This window comes from Trachypithecus francoisi, unplaced genomic scaffold (assembly GCF_009764315.1).
Source record: "Trachypithecus francoisi isolate TF-2019V2 unplaced genomic scaffold, Tfra_2.0 Lachesis_group12, whole genome shotgun sequence".
Taxonomy (NCBI): Eukaryota; Metazoa; Chordata; class Mammalia; order Primates; family Cercopithecidae; genus Trachypithecus; species Trachypithecus francoisi.
This window is the reverse complement of record NW_022681457.1, coordinates 112,220,921-112,243,167: the sequence shown is the minus strand read 5'-3', so window position 1 is coordinate 112,243,167 and position 22,247 is coordinate 112,220,921. Positions and strand designations below refer to the sequence as shown.

Genomic DNA, 22,247 nt, shown 5'->3' with positions numbered 1-22,247 from the left:
ATGGAGGCCTTGTGCTTCAGGTAGTTGTTGGATGGCAGCCTCTCAGTTGGGACAGGTGTGTCTTCTGTCACTAAGATGAATCACTAGAGGTGGGGCAGCGTGCTTGGAAAGGATCCTGAAAGTAGGCTGGCTCCAGTGGGATGTGTGCCATGGCAAATCTGTAGTGCCTGGCAGGGTGGCTGATGACTGACATGGTGGATCAGAGCAAGATTTGAGGCTCACAGTTTCCACTGGGATCTTCTAGCTGAGCAATCTGAGAACCCAGTTAAACTTTTGTGTCTCAATTTCCCTCATGTTAACTTTTTGTAATACTAAAATTACTTTTTTTTTTTTTTGCTAATACTGGTAAACACCAGTTATTATAACGGGCAGTAGTACCTACCACATCTAAATACTGTGGCTGGAGTCAGAGGATTTCTGGAGTTTGGTTTGTAATAATTGACTAAGATTGTTCATCATATCAGTGTCATCTGGTGCCCAGGTACCGGTAATGCAGTTCCAGGACATTTAAGAACAGTGGTAAAGCACTGTCGTCTCTCTCCCGTGTATATGATTGTATAAGTGATCCTCATGAACAAATTTGAGACATTTAATTTGGGTGGCCTAAATGAGGATCATTAAAGAATGTGAATTCTCCCCCCACCCCCAACTTTATTCAGGTTTCTCTCATCAATTTCTTTTTCTTTTTCTTTTTTTTTTTGACATGGAGTCTCACTCTGTTACCCAGGCTGGAGTGTAGTGGTATGATCTTGGCTAACTGCAACCTCCGCCTCCCGGGTTCAAGGGATTCTCCTGACTCAGCCTCCCGAGTAGCTGGGATTACAGGTGCCTGCCACCATGCCTGGCTAAGTTTTGTATTTTTGGTAGAGATGGGGTTTCACCATGTTGACCAGGTTGGTTTTAAACTCCTGACCTCAGGTGATCCACCTGCCTCGGCCTCCCAAGGTGCTGGGATTCCAGGCGTGAGCCACCATTCCCGGCCTCTTTCATGAATTTCTTTCTTTTTTTTTTTTTTTTGAGATGGAGTCTCGTTCTGTCGCCCAGGCTGGAGTGCAGTGGCCGGATCTCTGCTCACTGCAAGCTCCGCCTCCCGGGTTTACGCCATTCTCCTGCCTCAGCCTCCCAAGTAGCTGGGACTACAGGCGCCCGCCACCTTGCCCGGCTAGTTTTTTTGTATTTTTTAGTAGAGACGGGGTTTCGCCGTGTTAGCCAGGGTGGTCTCGATCTCCTGACCTCGTGATCCGCCCGTCTCGGCCTCCCAAAGTGCTGGAATTACAGACTTGAGCCACCGAGCCCGGCCTCTTTCATGAATTTCATTCGGACAATCTCCTAGGGCATTTTCTGTCTTAATCTAGGATAAGGTTTCTTAATGTTGGCTCTGTTGACATTTGGGTTGGATAATTTTTTTGCTGTGGGAGCTGTCTTGTGCATTTTAGGTTTAGCAGCTTCCATGGTCTTTATTCACAAGATGCTGGTAGCAGCCCCTAAATCATGATCAAAAATGCCTCTAGGCCGGGCGCGGTGGCTCAAGCCTGTAATCCCAGCACTTTGGGAGGCCGAGACGGGCGGATCACGAGGTCAGGAGATGGAGACCATCCTGGCTAACAGGGTGAAACCCCGTCTCTACTAAAAAAATACAAAAAACTAGCCGGGCGACCTGGCGGGCGCCTGTAGTCCCAGCTACTCGGGAGGCTGAGGCAGGAGAATGGCATAAACCCGGGAGGTGGAGCTTGCAGTGAGCAGAGATCCGGCCACTGCACTCCAGCCTGGGCGACAGAGCGAAACTCCATCTCAAAAAAAAAAAAAAAAATGCCTCTGGACATTACTAAATTATGCCCATATGAGAACCTCTGATCAGGGTGGTCTAATCCCGAGGTAAATCACCATAAGTGAACAATGGACAGTTACACTGAAAAGATAGACAGCTTTGAGTTGTAGGTAATTTTTGGTAAATTTAAGAGTGACTGTTCCCTGAAGCAGCATCAGAATGTAGATGTTTTGGTTTGCCTCCAGTTACTGAAGGGGGCATCTTACAGAGCTTCTTGCCTCATCTTTTAAAACATCTGCGACCAGGCGCAGTGGCTCACGCCTGTAATCCCAGCACTTTGGGAGGCTGAGGCGGGTGGATCACCTGAGGTCAGGAGTTTGGGACCAGGCTGGTCAACACAGTGAAACCCCATCTCTACTAAAAATAGAAAAAATCAGCTGGGTGTGGTGGTGGGCACCTGTCATCCCAGCTACTGGGGAGGCTGAGGCAGGAGAATCGCTTGAACCCGGGAGGCAGAGATTGCAGAGAGCCGAGATCGTGCCGCTGCACTCCAGCCTGTTCTTTGCATTCATCTACCTTCAGGCAGGTAGGGGATGAAATTGGCTTAGAAAATCATTCAGTTTTTATGTTGATTTTCATTATTTTCCTTTCACAGATTTTTCTGTGACCATGAAAGAGAGAAATAAAGAATGATCCATGATTTCTAAACACCTTTCCCTGAGGATATAGTCATGTTGGAAGGCCTTGTAGCCTGGGTTCTCAATACCTATTTGGGGAAATATGTCAATAACCTGAACACTGACCAGCTCTCAGTTGCACTTCTGAAAGGTGAGTATTTCTCTGGGTGAGGTACAGCTTTACAGGTGGCATTTCTGTTTTTGTATTTTTTTTGTTGTACTGAGAATCTTAAAACTTAATGCCCAGATGGCTTTGTACTAAATGTGTGTAAAAAGGTCCCATATGACCCTGATGATTATTACAGAGTAACTTTATAGCTATATTGTTGTAGATTTTAAGGAACTATTAAATATTTAAAAAAAAAAAAAGCAAAATAAGCTATACTACTGGTGACTGTGCTTAGTCCCAGTTAATTTTTTAGCTTTATGAAGCTTTGTGGAGGCAGCCACAATGTACTGACAGTAGCATTGATTTTGGCTTCAAATACTGTTTTGTCATTTATTAACTGTGAACAATAGGTCATATTGAAATTCTAAGCCTCAGTTTCTTTAGACAGAGATACCTCCAGAGGGTTGCTATAAGGATCAACTGGAATAACATTTAAAGTCCCTAGCCTGCTGGCATATAGTAGTCCCTCAATAAAAGTTTTAAAATTGATTACTGTGAGGTGTTCAACAGAATTTCTGAGGTTTTGGCTTGCTTAATAGTAAGTACCTGAAGCTTGAGACATTTTACCCTTTACAGGCCTAGACTTGGTAAATGCAGTCCCTGATTTGGCATGGGAATTTGAAAGCTGCATTTTCTCCCTTTCCTTGTTTTAATTTAAATTCTCTTTGCTCAACTCAAAATGGAGCTTTTTAACATATGTAGAAAGAGAAGAAAGTCAGTCTGCAAGTGTGTAAAATCTTAGGAAATGGGAAGGAGACTTCAAATACAGTGAAACCTCACCTTCGTGGATGTGAGTTTTGGTAAGTGGACCAGGACAGGTTAGAGAGAACAGTGACACAGCTGTTTGCATAGTCTGAGAATAGAGTACCAGTGGTTCACCTGTTCCTTTAAATGTGTTGCTTTCCGGTGGAGTGTGGTGGCTCACACCTGTAATCCCAGCACTTTGGGAGGCCGAGGCAGGCGGATCACCTGAGGTCATGAGTCTGAGACCAGCCTGGCCAACATGGTGAAACCTCTGTCTACCAAAAATACAAAAATTAGCTGTGCGTGGTGACGGGCGCCTGTAATCCCAGCTACTCGGGAGGCTGAGGCAGGAGAACCGCTTGAAACTGGAAGGCGGAGGTTGCAGTGAGCTGAGATCACGCCACTGCACTCCAGCCTGGGCAACAAGAGTGAAACTCCGTCGCAAAAAAAAAAAAAAAAAAGTGTTGCTTTCTATGTTTTTCTGACCAAATGATTGTAGCAGCGATAGGCCATGGGCAGAGCTGTCATGGTTATGCCTCCCCACTCTCTTCCTTTCCTTTCCTATTCTGGTTTCCCTCTTGTCCTGAAACAGGAGCTAAGTGGAAAGCAAGAGTGAGCAGTCTGTCAGAGAAGAGGATGCGTTCAGAGTGCGATAGTAGTATCAAGTTCACCTCTCTGGTCTCTTATTGAAGTTTTCAGACCACTGTGAAGCTAACTACGTTGTATGAGGTGTAGGTAATAGGGCCTAGAAAGAGAGCTGCAGGCCATGACCCTGCTAATCAAAGAGCTGGTTCTGTCGGGAGTGATATGGCAACAGCATTTGCTGAAGAAATGAATAAATAGAAATGGATGATATCTGATGTGTTACGGAGTTGTACTAACATTGCTCAGCAGTTTTAGAATATATCTTGTAACAACACCTGTGTTTATCTAGCTGGTACCTTAAACTGCTTTTCTGCCCTTATTTCCTTTCTGAAAACATTATTCTGTATGGCTTTTAATGAACCTGTTGAACTTGAAGAATATTTCTCTGCAGGATAGAAAAATGCTTTTTCTTTCATAACTAGTGTTAGTATGGTACCTGATGCTTATGGATCCAAAGCACATCACAGAGCTTGGCCAGAAACATCTTGGGAGCACGGAAGTGTACTGAGGGAATGGCTTCGTAAAGAAGTTGGTTCATCTGCTTGTTCATCTCTGACACAGTTAAGCAGTGTGTGGGGATAGAGAGGGTACTAGATAGGAATGAGAATGTTCTTTCTGTTTTTTCAGACAGGGTTTCTTTCTGTCGCCCAGGCTGGAGTGCAGTGGCGTGATTGCACCTCACTGCCACCTTGACCTTCTGGGCTCAAGCAATCCTCCTGCCTCAGCCTCCCAAGTAGCTGGGACCACAGGCATGCAACACCACGCCCAGCTAATTTTTGTATTTTTTTGGTAGAGATGGGATTTCACCATGTTGCTCAGGCAGGTCTCAAACTTCTGAGCTCAAGTGATCCTCCCACCTGGGCCTCCCAAAGTGCTGGGATTACAGGCGTCATCCACTGCACCCGGCCGAGAATGTCATTTCAATCTATCTACAGATATTTACTGTTCTAGATGCTTTGAGAGATGCAAAGGGGACTGAAATAGTGGTCAAGGGTATTGATTCTTTTGGCTAAACTATGTGTTTGAATCACAGTTCTTCCATTTACCAGTAACGTGGGCAGGTGACTCAGTTTCTTCATGCTTCACTCTCCCTTTCTGTAAATTGGAGATAATATTAACTATCTCGTAAGGTTCTGAGGACTGAGAAATTAATGTGGGTCAGAGAGCTTAGAGCTGTTCTTGGTATATTGTAGGCTCTCAGACAATGTTAGTTATCATCATCCATCCTCATGGTCGTATCTGTGTGATTGGATTGGCTGGCAGTTTGGACTTCAAAGAGATTGTATATATATGTGTGTGTGTGTGTGTGTGTGTATATGATTGTATCCACATACGAAAAGTAGCAAAATGCAAAGTAACATGAGTTGTTTAAGAATGGAGATAGACTTAAAGACAAATAAACAAAATACAGAGTAACATGAGAGGATCACCTGAAGCCAGGAGTTCAAGACTAGCCTGGGCAACATGATGAGATCCCTTTTCTACAAAAAAAAAAAAAAAAAAAAAAAAATTCACTGGGTGTGGTGATGCGTGCCTGTGGTCCCAGTTACTTAGGAGGCTGAGGTGGGAGGATCGCTGGAGCTGGAGAGGTTGAGGTTGCATGGAGTTGTGTTCCCTCCACTGCACTCTAGCCTGTGTGACAGAGCAAGACCCTTTCCCCCCAAACATTTTCACTTGTTCAGTCATTCAAAAACATTTATTGAGGCCGGGTGTGGTGGCTCACACCTATAATCCTAGCACTTCGGAAGGCCAAGGCCAGAGGATCACCTGAGGCCAGAAGTTTAAGACTAGCCTGGGCAACATGGTGAGATCCCTTCTCTGAAAAAAAAATATTAGCTGAGTGTTGTGGTGCACACCTGTGGTTCCAGCTACTTGGGAGGCTCAGATGGGAGGATTGCTTGAGCCTAGGGGGTCGAGGCTGCACTGGGCTGTGTTCTTGCCATTGCACTCCAGCCTGGGCAACAGAGCAAGACCCTGTTTCAAAAAAAAAAGTTCAGTCATTCAAAAACATTTATTGATGCCGGGCATGGTGGCTCACACCTGTAATTGCAGCACTTTGGGAGGCCAAGGTGGGCAGATCACTTGAAGCCAGGAGTTCTAGACCAGCCTGGGCAACATGGTGAAACCCCATCTCTACTAAAAATATAAAAGTTAGCAGGGAGAAACTAATATTATTTATTTGTATTGTTGTGAGGATTAAATGAGATAATGTGTATGAAGTTCTTAGACCCAGTAAGACCACACTAAATGGTAGCTGCTATTCTTTTCTTTTTTTTTTTTTTTTCATTTGAGAGAGAGTCTCACTCTGTTACCCAGGCTAGAGTGCAGTAGTAGGATCATAGCTCACTGCAGCCGTGAACTTTTGGGCTCAAGCGATCCTCCTGCCTCAGCCTCCAGGGTAGCTGGGACTATAGGTGCATGCCACCATGCCTGGGTAATTTTTTACTTTTTGTAGACACAGGGTTTCACTATGTTGCCTAGGCTGGTCTGCAACTCTGGGCTCAAGTGATCCTCCTGCTTGACCTCTTAAAGTGCTGGGATTATGGGCATGAACCACCGCATCCATCTTCTTATTCCACCTCTATAGTCCCTGATCTTAGAGGACTGTTAACCTGTTTGGGAGACAGATTATACAGTAATACAAGGGAGTATAGATGAAATGGTTATTCTGGAAATACAGGCATCATGCGAGGGGGTGTGAAGGAAGAGAGCTGTCCATTCTGCCTGTAGGACTCTGGGAAGGTTATGGAGATAGCTTTTTGAGTGGATCTTTTTCTTTTTCTTTCTTTCTTTTTTTTTTTTTTTTTTTTTTTTGGAGACAGGGTCTTGCTCTATCACCCCAGGAGTGCGGTGGCACCATCACGGCTCACTGCACCCTCAACTTCTCTGGGCTCAAGCGATCTTTCCATTTCAGCCTCCTGAGTAGCTGGGACTACAGGCATGTACCACCATAGGTCCAGCTATTTGTTTTATTTTTTGTAGAGATAGGGTTTTACTACGTTGCCAAGGCTGGTCTTGAACACTTGGGCTCAAGCAGTCCTCCTGCCTTGGCCTCCCAAAGTGCTGGGATTATAGGCGTGAGCCACTGCACCCAGCCTCGAGTGGATTTTAGCAGGATTTCCATAGGTGGCACTGGGCAGGTCCCCACATTCCAGGTGGAATGCACCCTGTGAGCAGAGGCTGAAAACTTGCAGGGTGTTTTTGAAATGGTTTGGGGCCAGAAGGTAGGTGGCTCACGCCTGTAATCCCAGCACTTTTGGAGGCTGAGGTGGGTGGATCACCTGAGGTCAGGAGTTCAACCAGCCTGGCCAAGATGGCGAAACCCCGCTTCTACTAAAAATATAAAAAAAAATTAGGCACGGTGGCAGGCGCCTATAATCGCAGCTACTGGGGAGGCTAAGGCAGGAGAATCACTTGAACCCAGGGGGCGGAGGTTGCAGTGAGCCGAGACCGCACCACTGCACTCCAGCCTGGTTGACAGAGTGAGACTCTGTCTCAAACAAAAAAAAGAAGGTAGAGGCTGCCAGTACCATGTCAGAGTCTGAACTTCACCCTGGGGCCATATCGTATATTTGTAACCCAAAACTTCCATTTCCCCTCCTTTTTGTTTTTATAAGCTCTGAACCTTAGGTTGATTCTTTAACCTGGAGCAGAGGGAAGAGAATTCAGTAACCATTAGAAATTACTAAGAAATGACCAACCTCTAAATTACTCCCAGTTTAGTGAGTAGATTTCTTGCTAGCCTGAGATGAGGAGTTTTTGGATGAGACATCCGTGAGTAAGTCTGTAATGTCTGCCTGGAGTAAGTGACCAACATTATCATTTCTAAAGCACTCAGTGCTTTGGGTGCTTTTCTGCTTGGATCTTTGGAGGGACCTTTCCCTGCAGGGCCAGTCGTGGGTGCATATTTGAGTGGGTGGGGACTAGGAAATCTTCAGTCTTAAACCACGGCTGTTCTGGTTCGCCAGATTCCTTTGCTTTTGGCTTGTTGTAGGCTGTTGTTTCTTCTCATTTTTTCCTTTACATTCTCTCTGTCCTTTCTAGATCTTCTCCTTTGCCCTCCATGCTTCAGCTTTAATTTTTCGTGATATGAGTTGCCTGTAATTCGCTTTACTTTCCCAAGGTTGTACAGCTGCCAGGGAAGCCCAGAGCTCACTTGCCTTTGTGACAGATTTGGGCATTGAAAAATAAGGTGGTTCGGGCTGGGTGCAGTGGCTCACACCTGTAATTCCAGCACTTTGGGAGGCCAAGGTGGGTAGATCACTTGAGGTCGGGAGTTCAAGACCAGCCTGATCAATATGGTGAAACCCTGTCTCTACTAAAAATACAGAAAATTAGCCGGGTGCTGTGGCAGGCGCCTGTAGTCGGGAGTAGTAGTAATCCCTACTCGGGAGGCTGAGACAGGAGAATCACTTGAATCCAGGAGGCGGAGGTTGCAGTGAGCTGAGATCGCGCCATTGCACTCTCGCCTGGGCGACCAAAGCAAGACTCCATCTCAAAATAAAAATAAAAATAAGGCGGTTCGGAGTGTAAATCATGCTATTCAAAAGAAGAAACTATTGAATTGCCACTTTAAGTCTATTTCAACTAAGGGAAACGTTCATGATGTTTTTTCCCCTTATATTCATTTTCTCCCCAAATGTGGATATGGGGTTGCTTCACTGGGCTTATAAACTTTTCCTTTCCGTTAGTCTTGAGGTATGGTGGTGGGGTGGGGGGGCATGGCCCATGTGGGCAAATATTCCTGCAAAAATAAAAAAATAAATTCATTGTATTTGTTCAGAATCTGCCAAGTTGCTAGATTTGAATTTTCTTTTTTTTTTTTTTCCCCCTTTTTCTTTTTAGAGACAGGGTCTAGCTCTGTTACCAAGGCTGGAGTGCAGTTGTGCGATTTTAGCTCACTGCAGCCTGGACCTCCTGGGCTCAAGTGATCCTCCTGCCTCAGCCTCCCCAGTAGCTGGGACTACAGGTGCATGCTACCATGCCTGGCTAATTTTTAAAAATTTATTGTAGAGTTGGGGTCTTGCTCTGTTGCCCAGGCTGGTCTTGAACTCCTGGGCTCAAGCGATTTCCCCGCCTCAGCCTCCCAAAGTGCTGGGATTACAGGTGTGAGCTGCCGCACCTGGCCTGAATTCTTTAGAAACCAGTAACCCGGAAGTCCTGAACAGTCATTTAAAGGGAAACATAATCACGTTTTCTGCATTATTTTGTACTTGGAGTAAAAGGCTCTCTTGCATTTCTTACCAAATAATGGTTGTTGTCTGTACTCCCTGTTCTTGAAAAATGTGTATTTCAGACAGACTTAGGTTGCTCAAAAATTGCCTTTTGTCGTTCAATTTTGTAAAAACAATCGCAGTGATTTAAGGATGGGGACTCTGCCTTCTCTTTTTGCACTTCCAGTGGCCATGGCGGTGCCCCCCACAGAGCGGGGCTCTGTGCCCGTGAGGGCGAGTGGCTTGCATGGCCAGGGGCATGATGGGTCTAGCTGCCCCCTTGTCTATTCGCTTTTGGGTTTAAGTCATAAAAGCTGGGTCGGAAAAGAATTTTCAGTGGTGGTCCTGTGTCCGGAATTGGTGGGTTCTTGGTCTCACTGACTTCAAGAATGAAGCTGCTAACCCTTGCGGTGTTACAGTTCTTAAAGATGGGTTGTCCGGAGTTTGTTCCTTCAGATGTTCAGATGTGTCTGGAGCTGCTTCTTTCTGGTGGGTTCGTGGTCTCGCTGTCAGGAGTGAAGCTGCAGACCTTCGTGGCGAGTGTTACAGTTCTTAAAGACAGCACGTTTGGAGTTGTTCGTTCTTCCTGGTGGGTTCGTGGTCTCGCTGGCTTCAGGAGTGAAGCTGCAGACCTTCGCGGTGAGTGTTACAGCTCATAAAGGGAGCGTGGACCCAAAGAGTGAGCAGCAGCAAGATTTACTGCAAAGAGCGAAAGAACAAAGCTTTCACAGTGTGGAAGGGGACCCGAGCAGGTTGCCACTGCTGACTGGGGCAGCCTGCTTTTATTCCCTTATCTGGCCCCACCCACATCCTGCTGATTGGTCCATTTTACAGAGAGCTGATTGGTCTGTTTTGACAGAGTGCTGATTGGTACATTTACAATCCTTGAGCTAGACACAGAGTCACAGAGTGCTAGTTAGCTAGATACAGAGTTAGCTAGATACAGAGTACCAATTGGTGCATTTATAAACCTTGAGCTAGACACAGAGTACCGATTGGTGTATTTACAAACCTTGAGCTAGACACAGAGTGCTGATTGGTGCATTTACAATCCCTGCACTAGACACAGAGTCAGAGTGCTAGTCCTCCAAGTCTCCACTAGGTTAGCTAGATACAGAGTACCAATTGGTGTATTCACAAACCCTGAGCTAGACAGAGTGCTGATTGGTGTATTTACAAACCCTGAGCTGGACACAGAGTGCTGATTGGTGTATTTACAAACCCTGAGCTGGACACAGAGTGCTGACTGGTGTATTTACAAACCCTGAGCTGGACACAGAGTGCTGATTGGTGTATTTACAAACCCTGAGCTAGACACAGAGTGCTGATTGGTGTGTTTACAAACCCTGAGCTAGACACAGCGTGATGATTGGTGCACATACGATCCTCTGGCTAGATATAAAAGTTCTTCAAGTCCCCATCCAGTTCAGGAGCCCAGCTGGCTTCGCCCAGTGGATCCTGCACACCGCTGTAGGCAGAGCTGCCTGCCAGTGTGGAGCTGTGTCTGCACTCCTCAGTTCTTGGGCTGTCGCCCAGACTGGGTGCCAGGGAGCAGGGGGCGGTGCCTGTCGGGGAGGCTCAGGCCGCCTGGGAGCCCACCGCAGGGGGAGGAGCTCAGACACCTCAGGCTGCGGGTCTGAACCCTGCCCCATGGGGAGGCAGCTAGGGCCTGGCGAGAATTTGAGTGCGGTGCCAGCGGGCCAGCACTGCTGGGGGACCCCGCGCAACCTCCGCAGCTGCTGGCCCGGGTGCTAACCCCATCACTGCCCTGGCCCGGTGCTGGCCAGCAGCGCCGTGTGCGAGGCCTGCTGAGCCGGCGCCCGTGCCCACCAGAACTCACACCGACCAGCCAGCGCAGCACGCAGCCCGGGTTCCCGCCCGGTTCCTGCCGGCGCCTCTCCCTCCACACCTGCTGGCAAGCAGAGGGAGGAGACTCCGGCCTCAGCCAGCCCAGAGAGGGGCTCCCACGGTGCTGTGGCCGGCTGAAGGGCTCCTCAAGCGCCCCCAGAGTGGACGCTGAGGCCGAGGGGGCGCTGAGGACTGCTAGCACATTGTCACCTCTCAGTCCTGTTCCTTCCTTTGCTTTCTGATCAGTTATTGCACTTGTAAGTAGAGGTGCTAAGAAGTTCTCCCAGAAGAGTGTAATTCCTTTTGAAGACCAGTTTCATTTAATTACGTCACAGACTTTTGAATACTGTATGTGCTATACTCATTTTGGGGAGGGATTGAGGGTGGAAGGAACTTGTTAGAAACTGCAAGTTTCTGTGCTTCAATCCCAGAGATTCTGAGTTAGTTAGTCTGTGGGTGGGGCCCAGGAGCCTGCATTTCATCCTAGGTGAGTCAGATTTTGATGTTCCTCTGGTAAATATTAGCCTAAGCGAGGGGTCAGCAAAGGGGCCAGCGGGCCAGATCTGGCCTGCAGACTAAGAATGGGTTTTGCATTTTTAAAGGTTCATAAAAAAAAATAAAAGGGGAATACGCAACAGACATCATATAAACCCTAAAATATTTACTATCTGGCCTGTTATGGAAAATGTAACTCTTGGTCATAACTCTTCATCAGTGCCTAAGCTTCAGCTCTCATGTAGATGTTAGAGCCGATGGCCTGGAAATTCATTTAGATGAAGTGTATGGGCTGGTGGTAGCACTACACATGATATAGCCTGTTCTAGATGTAAAACTTTAACCTACACATGATATAGCCTGTTCTAGATGTAAAACTTTGCCTTTAACCTACACATGATATAGCCTGTTCTAGATGTAAACTTTCCCTTTAACCTACACATGATATAGCCTGTTCTAGATGTAAAACTTTAACCTACAGATGATGTAGTCTGTTCTAGATGTAAAACTTTCCCTTTAACCTTCAATGCTTTACACACAGTAGTAGGTGGCCTACTGTATTTGTTAAATGGATATTTCATGATGCTGTTTTTATTTTTAGGTGCTGTTGAATTAGAAAACTTGCCATTAAAGAAAGATGCCTTGAAAGAATTGGAATTACCATTTGAAGTCAAAGCTGGTATGTGGAACTAAAGGACGGGGAGGAAATTTGAGTCTTAAATTGTTTGGGATGTGAAAACTGAGAGCCCTGGAGTTTGTATCAATTTGACCAGTTAGAGGAAGGATATAGCAAATGTTAGAGTTTATGCCAGTCTTAGAGTGTGGTCTTTGGGCCACTCGTATCAGGATGACCTTGTGATGGTGGTAGGGAGGTCAGGTGATCCCCAGACCGACTGAATCAGAATCTCTGAGGGAATGTCGTTGAACTTACGTGTTTAATAAGCACTCCAGGTGATTCTTATGTTTCCTAAAATGTGAGAACCTCTGTTCTACATTCAGGGTTTCCTTTTCTTTCCCCTTTCATTTTTCTTTTTTCTTTTCCTTTTTCTTTTTTGAGACGGAGTCTCGCTCTGTCACCCAGGCTGGAGTGCCGTGGTGCGATCTCGGCTCACTGCAACTTCTGCCTCTCGGATTCAAGCAATTCTTCTGCCTCAGCCTCCAAAGCAGCTGGGACTACAGGTGTACCCTACCACGACTGGCTAATTTTTTTGTATTTTTAGTAGAGACGAGGTTTCACCTTGTTGGCCAGGCTGGTCTTGAACTCCTGACCTCAGGTGATCTGCCTGCCTCGGCCTCCCAAAGTGCTGGGATTACAGGCGTGAGCCACCATGCCTGGCCTCCATTCATTCATTCATTCATTTATTATGACAGGGTCTTGCTTTGTCACCCAGGCTGGAGTGCAGGGATGCTATCATAGCTCACTATAGCTTTGAACTTCCAGGCTAAAGAGATCCTCCTGCCTCAGCTTCCCCAACTATTAGTTGAAATGATTGAATACAGCTACGTGCTACCAAGCGCAGCTAAATTTCTGAATTTATTACTGGATTACACAGTTGATCACTTGATGTTGTCATTAAAAATACCATTGTTGGACTGGGCTTGGTGGCTTTCACCTGGCATCCCAGCACTTTGGGAGGTTGAGGCAGGAGGATCACTTGAGGCCGGGAGTTCAAGACCAGCCTGGGCAACATAGCGTGACTCTTATAAATTGAATATAAAGAAAGCTTGTATTCTAGGAGGTTTGGCTAGAAATGGAAGAACTTGGGAAATAAGTATCACAATTCTACCGAGCCGTTTGGCTTTCTCATCAGCTCAGGTTCTCATGAAGAATCAGAATTCTTTATTGAGAGAAGGCCAGTGCCATGTTACCTACGTTTCAGTTTGTGGTGGGGATGTTCAAGATTGGATATATCATAGGTCTGATGACTCCCAACTAGTACTTATCAACCAGACAATGAATAATGAGCAATACATGAGTTTAGTGTCCATGGGCTTGTGCGGGACCCGGGGAAGAAAGACACTCTAAGGAAGTGTAAGATGTACTCCACTTGGAAAAGGAGATGGTTTCTAGAGGAGGGATGTTACTGTTGATGTGGTGAAGTCTTCACAAACTTTTTCCAGCTTACATAAGTGATTATACCTTGTTCTTACAGATGGCAGCCTCCTGACACTTGCTTCACATGTGCAAGAGCCTGCTGGCTGTTGTTTTAAATAAAAAAAAAAAAGTAATAACAGCAATCCATGCTCCTTAAACAAAATTGTGAAAATACCACAAAATGGAAAGAATTAAAAATGTACACACTGTGAACGAGACTTTCCTTCTCCTTCCAGGCTTCATTGGGAAAGTAACCCTTCAGATTCCCTTTTATCGTCCCCATGTGGACCCTTGGGTGATCTCCATCTCCAGCCTTCACTTAATTGGAGCCCCGGAAAAAATACAGGATTTCAATGATGAAAAGGAGAAGCTGTTGGAAAGGGAACGCAAGAAAGCACTACTTCAAGCCCTGGAGGAGAAATGGAAGGCAAGGCAGAGATCTTTTGGGCCATAAGAGCAGTTGTGGTGACACGTGTAAGATGAGCAAGAACACTAGATTGAGCTAACGCTGACTCTTGCCTTTGTAGAATGAACGCCAGCAGAAAGGGGAGTCCTATTGGTATTCAGTTACCGCCTCTGTAGTTACGAGGATTGTGGAGAATATTGAAGTAAGTCCTGCTGACTTTTATAAAAGTGTCAACATGAGAGGGATTTCTCAGGCTTAAATGTGTTTCTCTTCTTAGTTTCTCGTTTCTCGTGGGTTCAGCTGATCTAAGGTGTAGATGGGGCTGGCTGCTCAGGTCTGCCCTTTTGTAGGCTGTGCCAAGGGGAAAACCTGAAAAGCAATCCTATGCTCTGTGGCAGACATAGAGTTTTCTTGCTTCAGCTGGGATGAGAAGGAGTTTTCACATCTCTTCCATTTCACTTCCTGCACTTTCTTTTTGAATGTTGGAATCCCACCTGCTAAAGGATTTATCTCGTAAGAATCCAGGTTATTTGAGCCTTGATGACTATATGGCTTCAGGGCAAATCACTTCACCTCTCTGGTCTCAATTTCTTCACCTGTAAAATGAGAGAGGTTGGATGCCTCGTCTCTAGTTGATGACATAGTGAGTTGTGAAATTGCGAACAGCTCACTAAGATACCTAACCTCTTGCTGGTGTATCTGGTGGCAATTTGACGAGTTACAGGACTGGGGCTGTTGGCCTTGGCCATGTTTTCTACTTCAATTATAATTTTGTTTCATCCTCAAAAACTTGATCAGGGTCCCACTGATTTTCATGAGTGTTATAAGACTTTGTCCATACTTACTACCTTTAGAATTTTCTTGCAGTGCCAATGTGACACAGGCCAGATGTGTTCAGTGTATGTCATGTTCCCAAAAATTACAGTCTGAGGTTTTTGGTTTCATAACTTTCCTAACTTTGACAAACAAATTTTAAAAGATTAGTCATTATTTTTATTTTATCTTAGTTTAAATAATTTTATTGAGATATAGTTCTTATACCAGAAAGTTCAGTCTTTTAAAGTGTACAATTTAGTGTTTTTTTTAGTATATTTACAAGGTTGTGCATTGGTCACTGCTAAATAATGCCAGAACATTTTCATCATTCCAATTGGTAGTCACTGCCAAAGCTGGGCTTGGTGGCGTGTACCTATAATCCCGGATACTTGGAAGGCTGGGGCAGGAGGATGACTTGAGCCCAGGAGTTGGGCTGCAAGGCTGTAGTGAGCTATAATAGTGCCCCTGCACCCCAGTCTGGGCAACAGACCAAGACCCTGTATCTTAAAAAATAATAATAATTTAAAAAAGTAGTCATTACCAATTCCCCTCTTCCTTCAGCTCCTGTCAATCACTAATCTACTTTCTAGATTTGCCTATTCTAGACATTTCATCTAAATGGAATCACATGATATATGGCCTGGCCATTTTCACTTGACATGATGTTTTCAAGGGTCATCTGTGTAGTAGCATGTTTCAGCACTTCATTCCTTTTTATGACTGAATCATATATTCCATTGTATGGATTGTCAAAGATTAAACAAAGCCAGACGTCAGAGCAATAAAAACAGATTTTACTCAGTAACTACTGACAGCCGAGCTCCAGGCTGACTTGTGCGGAGGTAGCTGGGCCTTTTAAAGGGAGCTTGAGGGTGCAGGGAGGTGGAGTGAGTGGGTACTCAAGTGAAAAATTACAAGGCGTTGGTCGCTGTGAATGTCATTAGGCTAGCTGTGTCTGCTGGCAGTGATCAAAGTTAGGATTCGATCTTCCCTCAGACTGGGAGATTGAGGCCCTACCCTTCCTGATGATTACATTTCAAAGGAATGGCTTTCAGGTCCTTGAGAAAGAGACTCCTGAGCTGTAGGAGATACAAGTCGAGCATCCCAAATCCGAAAATCCGAAATCCTCCAAAGTCTGATGCTTTTTGAGTGCCCACATGATACTCAAGGGAAATGCTCATTGGAGCATTTTGGAGTTTGGATTTTTGGATTTGGGATACTCAGCCGGTTAAGTATAATGCAGATATTTCAAAATCCCCCCAAAAATGAAATCCAAAACACTTCTTGTCCCAAGCCTTTCAGATGAGGGATACTCCACCTATACATACACATCTCTCAAAGAAATGGCACAATTGAATAGCTCTGTAAACCTATAAACCCTTTTCAGTAAATATGCTATAAGAAAGGGAGGTCAGGGGCCTATGTCAGGTGTTGGCTGGAATAAAGGGTACGTTCTTTTGATAGTCCTGAGCTTTACCAGGCAGGAACTCAATAGGGGACTGTGTTGTCCCCGGGACATGGCCTCAGGCTGCCAGAAGCCATATTAAAGTTGGTCAAATCTCTTTTGAAGGGAATGTTCTTGTTGAGAGTTCTTGCGTTTCTCAGGACATGTGACATTTTGTTTATTCATTCGTGAGTTGCTGGACATTGGGGTTGGCTCTCCTTTTTGCTGTTATGAATAATATTGCTGTAAACATTTGTGTATAGGGTTTTGGGTGAACATGTTTTCAGTTGTCTCAAATAGATATCTCGGAGTAGAATTGCTGAATGAGATGGGTTAACTCTGCTTACTTTTTGAGGAACTACCAAACTCTTTTCCAAAGAGGCTGCACTATTTTATGATTTCACCAGCAATGTATGAGCGTTTTGTTTCTCCATATCCTCATCAACATTTATTATTGATTATGGGGCTGGGCACGGTGGCTCATGCGTGTAATCCCAGCACTTTGGGAGGCCAAGGCAGGCGGATCACTTGAGGTCAGGAGTTCGAGACCAGCCTAAAATACAAAATTAGCTAGACATGGTGGCATGTGCCTGTCCTCCCAGCTGCTTGGTGGGGAGGCTAAGGCAGGAGAATCACTTGAACCCGGGAGGCGGAGGTTGCAGTGAGCCAAGATCATACCACTGCACTCCAGCCTGGGCAACAAAGTGAGACTCCATCTCAAGAAGAAAAGCCTGCAGAAATGGTGAGATAGCATTTTCTCTAACACCATTTAGGACATAAAGAAAAAAAGTAACCAAAAAAAAAAAAAAAACCAAAAAGCAAAAAGCAAACATTTATTGTTGATTGTATACTAGTGGGTGTGAAATGATGGTCTTGCTGTGGTTTTGATTTGCATTTTCTTAATGGCTAAGGATACTGAATATTTTTCCATATATTTACTGGCCACTTGTGTATCTATTTTTTTGGAGAATGTCTATTTGAATCATCCTTTGCCACGATTTATTTATTTATTTATTTATTTTTTTGAGATGGAGTCTTTCTCTGTTACCCAGCCTGGAGTGCGGTGGCGCAATCTCAGCTCACTGCTTGCTACCTCTGCCTCCCGGGTTCAAGCGATTCTCCTGCCTCAGCCTCCTGAGTAGCTGGGATTACAGGCCTGCACTATCATGCCTGGCTAATTTTTTTTTTTTTTTTTGAGATAGTCTCGCTCTGTTGCATACGCTGGAGTGCAGTGGCGCGATCCCTGCTCACTGCAAACTCCGCCTCCTGGGTTCACGCCATTCTCCTGCCTCAGCCTCCCGAGTAGCTGGGATTATAGGTGCCTGCCACCACGCCCAGCTAATTTTTTTGTGTTTTTAGTAGAAACAGGGTTTCACCATGTTGGCCAGTCTGGTCTTGAACTCCTGACCTCAGGTGATCCACCTTCCTCAGCGTCCCGAAGTGCTGGGATTACAAGAGTGATCCACTGCGCCCGGCCATCCTTTGCCTATTTTACAAATCAGTTTATGTTTTTATTGTTGAGTTATAAGAGCTCTCTGTATATTCTGAATACCAGATTCTTATCAGATTTGCAAATACTTTCTCCCATTCTGTGGATTGTCTTTTTACTTTCTGTTATTGTTATTATTAAGGCGTAATCTCTGTTGCCTGGGCTGGAGTGCAGTGGCGCCATCGTACCTTACTGCAGCCTCCATCTCCTGGGCTCAAACAATCCTCCTGCCTCAGCCTCCTGAGTAGCTGAGACTCCAGACTCGTGCCATCATACCTGGCTATTTAAAAACAATTTTTAGTAGAAGTGAGGTCTTGCTGTGTTGCCTAGGCTGGTCTCTAACTCTTGGGTTCAAGTAATATTCCTGCCTCAGCTTCCCAAAGTGCTGGGATTATAGGCATGAACCACTGTGCTCAGCCTGTTATTATTTTTTAATTCATTGAAGCAGAGTGCCTTTTCTGTAGCCCACTTACAGGGAGGGGCTAAGGGAAATAAATACATACATATGTACATACATACAAAGTTTATGTGCCGTGCTGGTTTCCTTGGTCCAGATGTGGGGACATAGAGGCAAGATGAAGATATCAGCAGAGCAGGAGGAACAATTGTCTGTATACAATGGCTTTACTTTCTTTAATTGCTTTTTAAAAGATGTCTTCTGAAATGATTTAATGAAAGTATTGGAGCTCTTTTGGTAAAAACAAATCACAAGAGAGTTATTATAACATAATATCACATATTATAACATAACATAACGAGAGTTATTGTAACACTCTTAGGAACTTACAGGATACTGGATATGTGTGTGATGTGTTTGTGTAAAGTGCCTGCTGAGGTTTCCTTTAGTGGCTCAAGGGCTCAAGGGCAGTTTGACCCCTAACTATAGTATTTCACCCATAGCAGTTATTTAAATGCTTTTTCTTTTTTCTTTTCTTTGGAACACTATTCTGCAGGTGCATCAGCTGTTTTTTCTTTTTTCTCTTTGCAGTTAAAAATTCAAGATGTCCATTTACGCTTTGAAGATGGTGTCACCAATCCCTCCCATCCTTTTGCATTTGGCATCTGCATTAAGAATGTGTCCATGCAAAATGCTGTGAATGAGCCTGTGAGTATGAAATGTGGTGACAAAGCAGGAAGAAAGCCATGCTCTAGGAATTTGGGGCTCTGCCTTTTGCCATTTTGTGTTATGTAAATGAATCACATTCTTTTCCATTGCCTTCTGTGGTAGGGCATGGGTGTCTCTTGTGTGTTTGCAGCAAATCAAATTTGCTGACATAGGGAAATAGGTAATTTTCTCTGATCTTTGGTTATATCACTTTCATTTTATGCACAAAGAAGCTAAGAGGCAGAAAGGATTTTGTGTTTGATTTTCTTCTTGGGTTACGTACACTCCCTGCGTAAACTCACAGTTCACTCCCTGGGTAAACTCATAGTTGTAGCTACCACCAGGGAATATTTGCTGATGGCTTCCACATTTTGAATTCCATTCTCCACCCTTTGACCTTCATATTTGTGGTTTTCTTAAAACTACTGCTTGTCTCAAAACACACTCTGTTTCTTTACACGCTACACAAAAAACATTTTTGACACCAGGTGTGTGAGGGTTTTCCCTGACACACCAAGCAATTCTCCATCACATACTAACTTGGTATCCTGTAGTTCAACTTAATTCTGACACTAATGGGTTACTGCATACCCCGCCGGGTAAGGGCTCAGTCCCATAGGACCACCCCCCACTTCAGATGTGAGTCACAAGGCCCAGGTTGTGACCTGTGCTTCTGACTAGAAGTTAGAGTTCCCACAATTCCCCTCCTCAGGTTTGGTAATTTGCTAGGATGGCTCACAGAACTTAGGGTAACACTTTACTTATGTTTGGTAGTTTATAATAAAAGATGCGATGAGGATACAGGTGACTATCTAGATAAAGAGGGCCACGCCCTGCTCCAGTGTTCAGCAACTTGGAAGCTTAGCAGATCTCATGGTTCAAAGTTTTTATGCAGCTTAATCTCCAGCGCCACCAACCAGAGGTCAGTGAGTGGCACTGAAAGGCCCAACCCTCTAATTACTTGATCTTTTCGTGATGAGCCCCATCTTGAGGCTGTCTACCGACCCCATCAAAAGTCACTTAATTAGCATATACTGAGGTGTGATCATGAGGGTTTTTAGGAACAACAATGACACTCCTGTCAGGAACTTCCAAGGGTTTTAGGAACTCTGTGCGAGGAACCTGGGACAAAGATCAAATATATTTCATGTTATACCACAGCTTGTAATAAGTACTAGAATGATCCTGTGTATTCCATCTGCCCATTTTGTCCCCCAAACGAAGTGTTTTTCTTTATTTCCTCACATTTTACTGAATGTAAAAACCAATAATAACTAACAGTTTTGAGTACTTTTATATGACAGGCACTGTTCTTAGCACTTTCCATGATTTAACTCATTCAGTTCGCCTTGATTTTCACCACTGCTGTGATCCTAATAACCCTACTAAGGACACTGCAGCATAAGAGGTGGAGTGAAAAGTGGAACCAGGCCTTGAACACAGGTGGACCAACTCTAAATTAGGGCTTGGCAAACTATGACCTGTGGCCAAGTCTGGCTTCTCACCTGTTTTTGTAAATAAAGGATTTTTAGATCCCAGCCATGCTCATTAGTGTTGTCCACGGTGGAGTACTGTAGTTGCAGCAGAGACTACATGGCCCGCAGAGCCTAAGCTGTTGACTCTCTGGCCCTTTATGAAAGACTGTGCCATCCCTGCTCCTCACCCTGTGCTCTTGCCTGCCACACTGAACTCTAGAAGCTGTGTGCTCCTCCTTTCACTTCTTACACTTCAATTTCCATATCTAGTTATTCACAGGGTCCTGCTACTTTTTCCTACAAAGCATTTCAAACATAGCTCTTCCTGTCCATCCTCATAGGACCGTCACCCTGCAGGATGTTGTCAGGTTTTACCTAGACTAATGAAATACCCTGTTCTGTGATCTCCAGGATCTTTCTATTTGTCCTGCACCAGTGCTTTCCAGTGTTTTCCATGTCAGAACCCACATAGTAAAAAGATAGTATTTGTACAGTACACGGGGGTAAATGGCTGTGGCTGCTGGGGCTGGAAGTGGCCAGCTCCGAGTAACCACATGTTTTTAAGATGTAACTTGATCCCATACACTGGCTCATACTTGAGGCACTCATAACTCATTTTTTTCTGGCACACTGAAGGGAAAGCCCTACTTTACCCCATCACCAGACTTCTTTTTCTGAAACACATACCTGATCTTGTTACCTGCCCGCATTAAAACGTTCAGCAGCTCCGCATCACTGAAGGCCTGAAGTCCAAACACCTTAGCATGGCATAAACTTCCTTTCCTAATGAATTTGATAACTAGGGCAGCCCTAACAGATTGCCACAAACCAGATGGCTTAAAGCAACGTAAATTTATTCTCTAGATGAGAGGTCTGAAGTCAAGGGTTGTGGCCAGATCAGTCCCTTCTGGAGGCTGAGGGAGAAACTGTCCCGTGCATCTCTCCTTGGCTAGCTGCTGGCGGTTGTTGAGCTTGCTCAGCTTGCAGGTGCTTCACGCAGCCTCTGCCTCCGTCTTCACATGGCCTTCTCCCTGTGTCGTTTTTCTTCTTGTAAGGACAATACCCGTTAGATGAGGGCCTCCACTAAACCAGTATGACCTCTTAATTTGATTACATCTGCAAAGACATAATTTTCAAATGAGGTTACATACACGCTTCTGCGTGGTTATGACTTTTTTTTTTTTTTTTGGGAAGGGACGACACCATTCAACCCAGTGTACCTAAACATTCCAAGCTACTGTTCTCAACTCTTAGCTAACTCCTCATCCCAAATATGTCTTCATCCACATATACCAATACTGCTCCCACCCCACACATCCAGTGTTCCAGTTACACAGATAGACTCACTGTTCCCTGAAGATATCAGGCCTTTTGTACGGTTGCCCTTCCATATGCTCAGGTTCCATATCCATGGTTCCACCAACACGGGATCAAAAATACTCCCCGTCTGGCTGGGCGCAGTGGCTCACGCCTGTAATCCCAGCACTTTGGGAGGTCGAGGCGGGCAGATCGCCTGAGCTCACAAATTCAAGACCAGTCTGGGAAACATGGTGAAACCCCATCTCTATTAAAAATAAAAAAATTAGCCGGGCGTGGTGGCGCATGCCTGTAATCCCAGCTACTCAGGAGACCGAGGCAGGAGAATCACTTGAACCCGGGAGGTGGAGGTTGCAGTGAGCCAAGATCGTGCCGTTGTACTCCAACCTGGGCAACAAGAGTGAAACTCCATCTCAAAAAAAAAAAAAAAAGAAAATTCAGTATAACAATGATTTACATAGCATTTACATTGTATGAGGTATTGTAAGTAATCTAGAGGCTGGGCACGGTGGCTCAAGCCTGTAATCCCAGCACTTTGGGA

General features: G+C 45.0%; 1 protein-coding gene across 7 annotated transcripts in view; it reads left to right on the top strand.

Annotated features, from left to right (window-relative positions):
* VPS13D (vacuolar protein sorting 13 homolog D) overlaps nucleotides 1-22,247 on the top strand; it is a 296,584-nt gene that overhangs the window by 2,633 nt on the left and 271,704 nt on the right. For 5 of the 7 annotated variants that reach the window (XR_004441096.1, XR_004441097.1, XM_033228304.1 and 2 more), the window contains exons 1-5: nucleotides 2,500-2,596; nucleotides 12,161-12,238; nucleotides 13,891-14,081; nucleotides 14,182-14,262; nucleotides 18,798-18,914. Coding sequence is in view for 5 of the 7 variants with exons in the window: in XM_033228304.1 (XP_033084195.1) it covers nucleotides 2,500-2,596; nucleotides 12,161-12,238; nucleotides 13,891-14,081; nucleotides 14,182-14,262; nucleotides 18,798-18,914 (564 nt within the window). In the remaining 2 variants the exon portion in view is untranslated. Of the gene's footprint in view, nucleotides 1-2,423; nucleotides 2,597-12,160; nucleotides 12,239-13,890; nucleotides 14,082-14,181; nucleotides 14,263-18,797; nucleotides 18,915-22,247 lie in introns of those variants that run through there. The other 2 variants (XM_033228300.1, XM_033228302.1) reach the window with 1 other exon arrangement.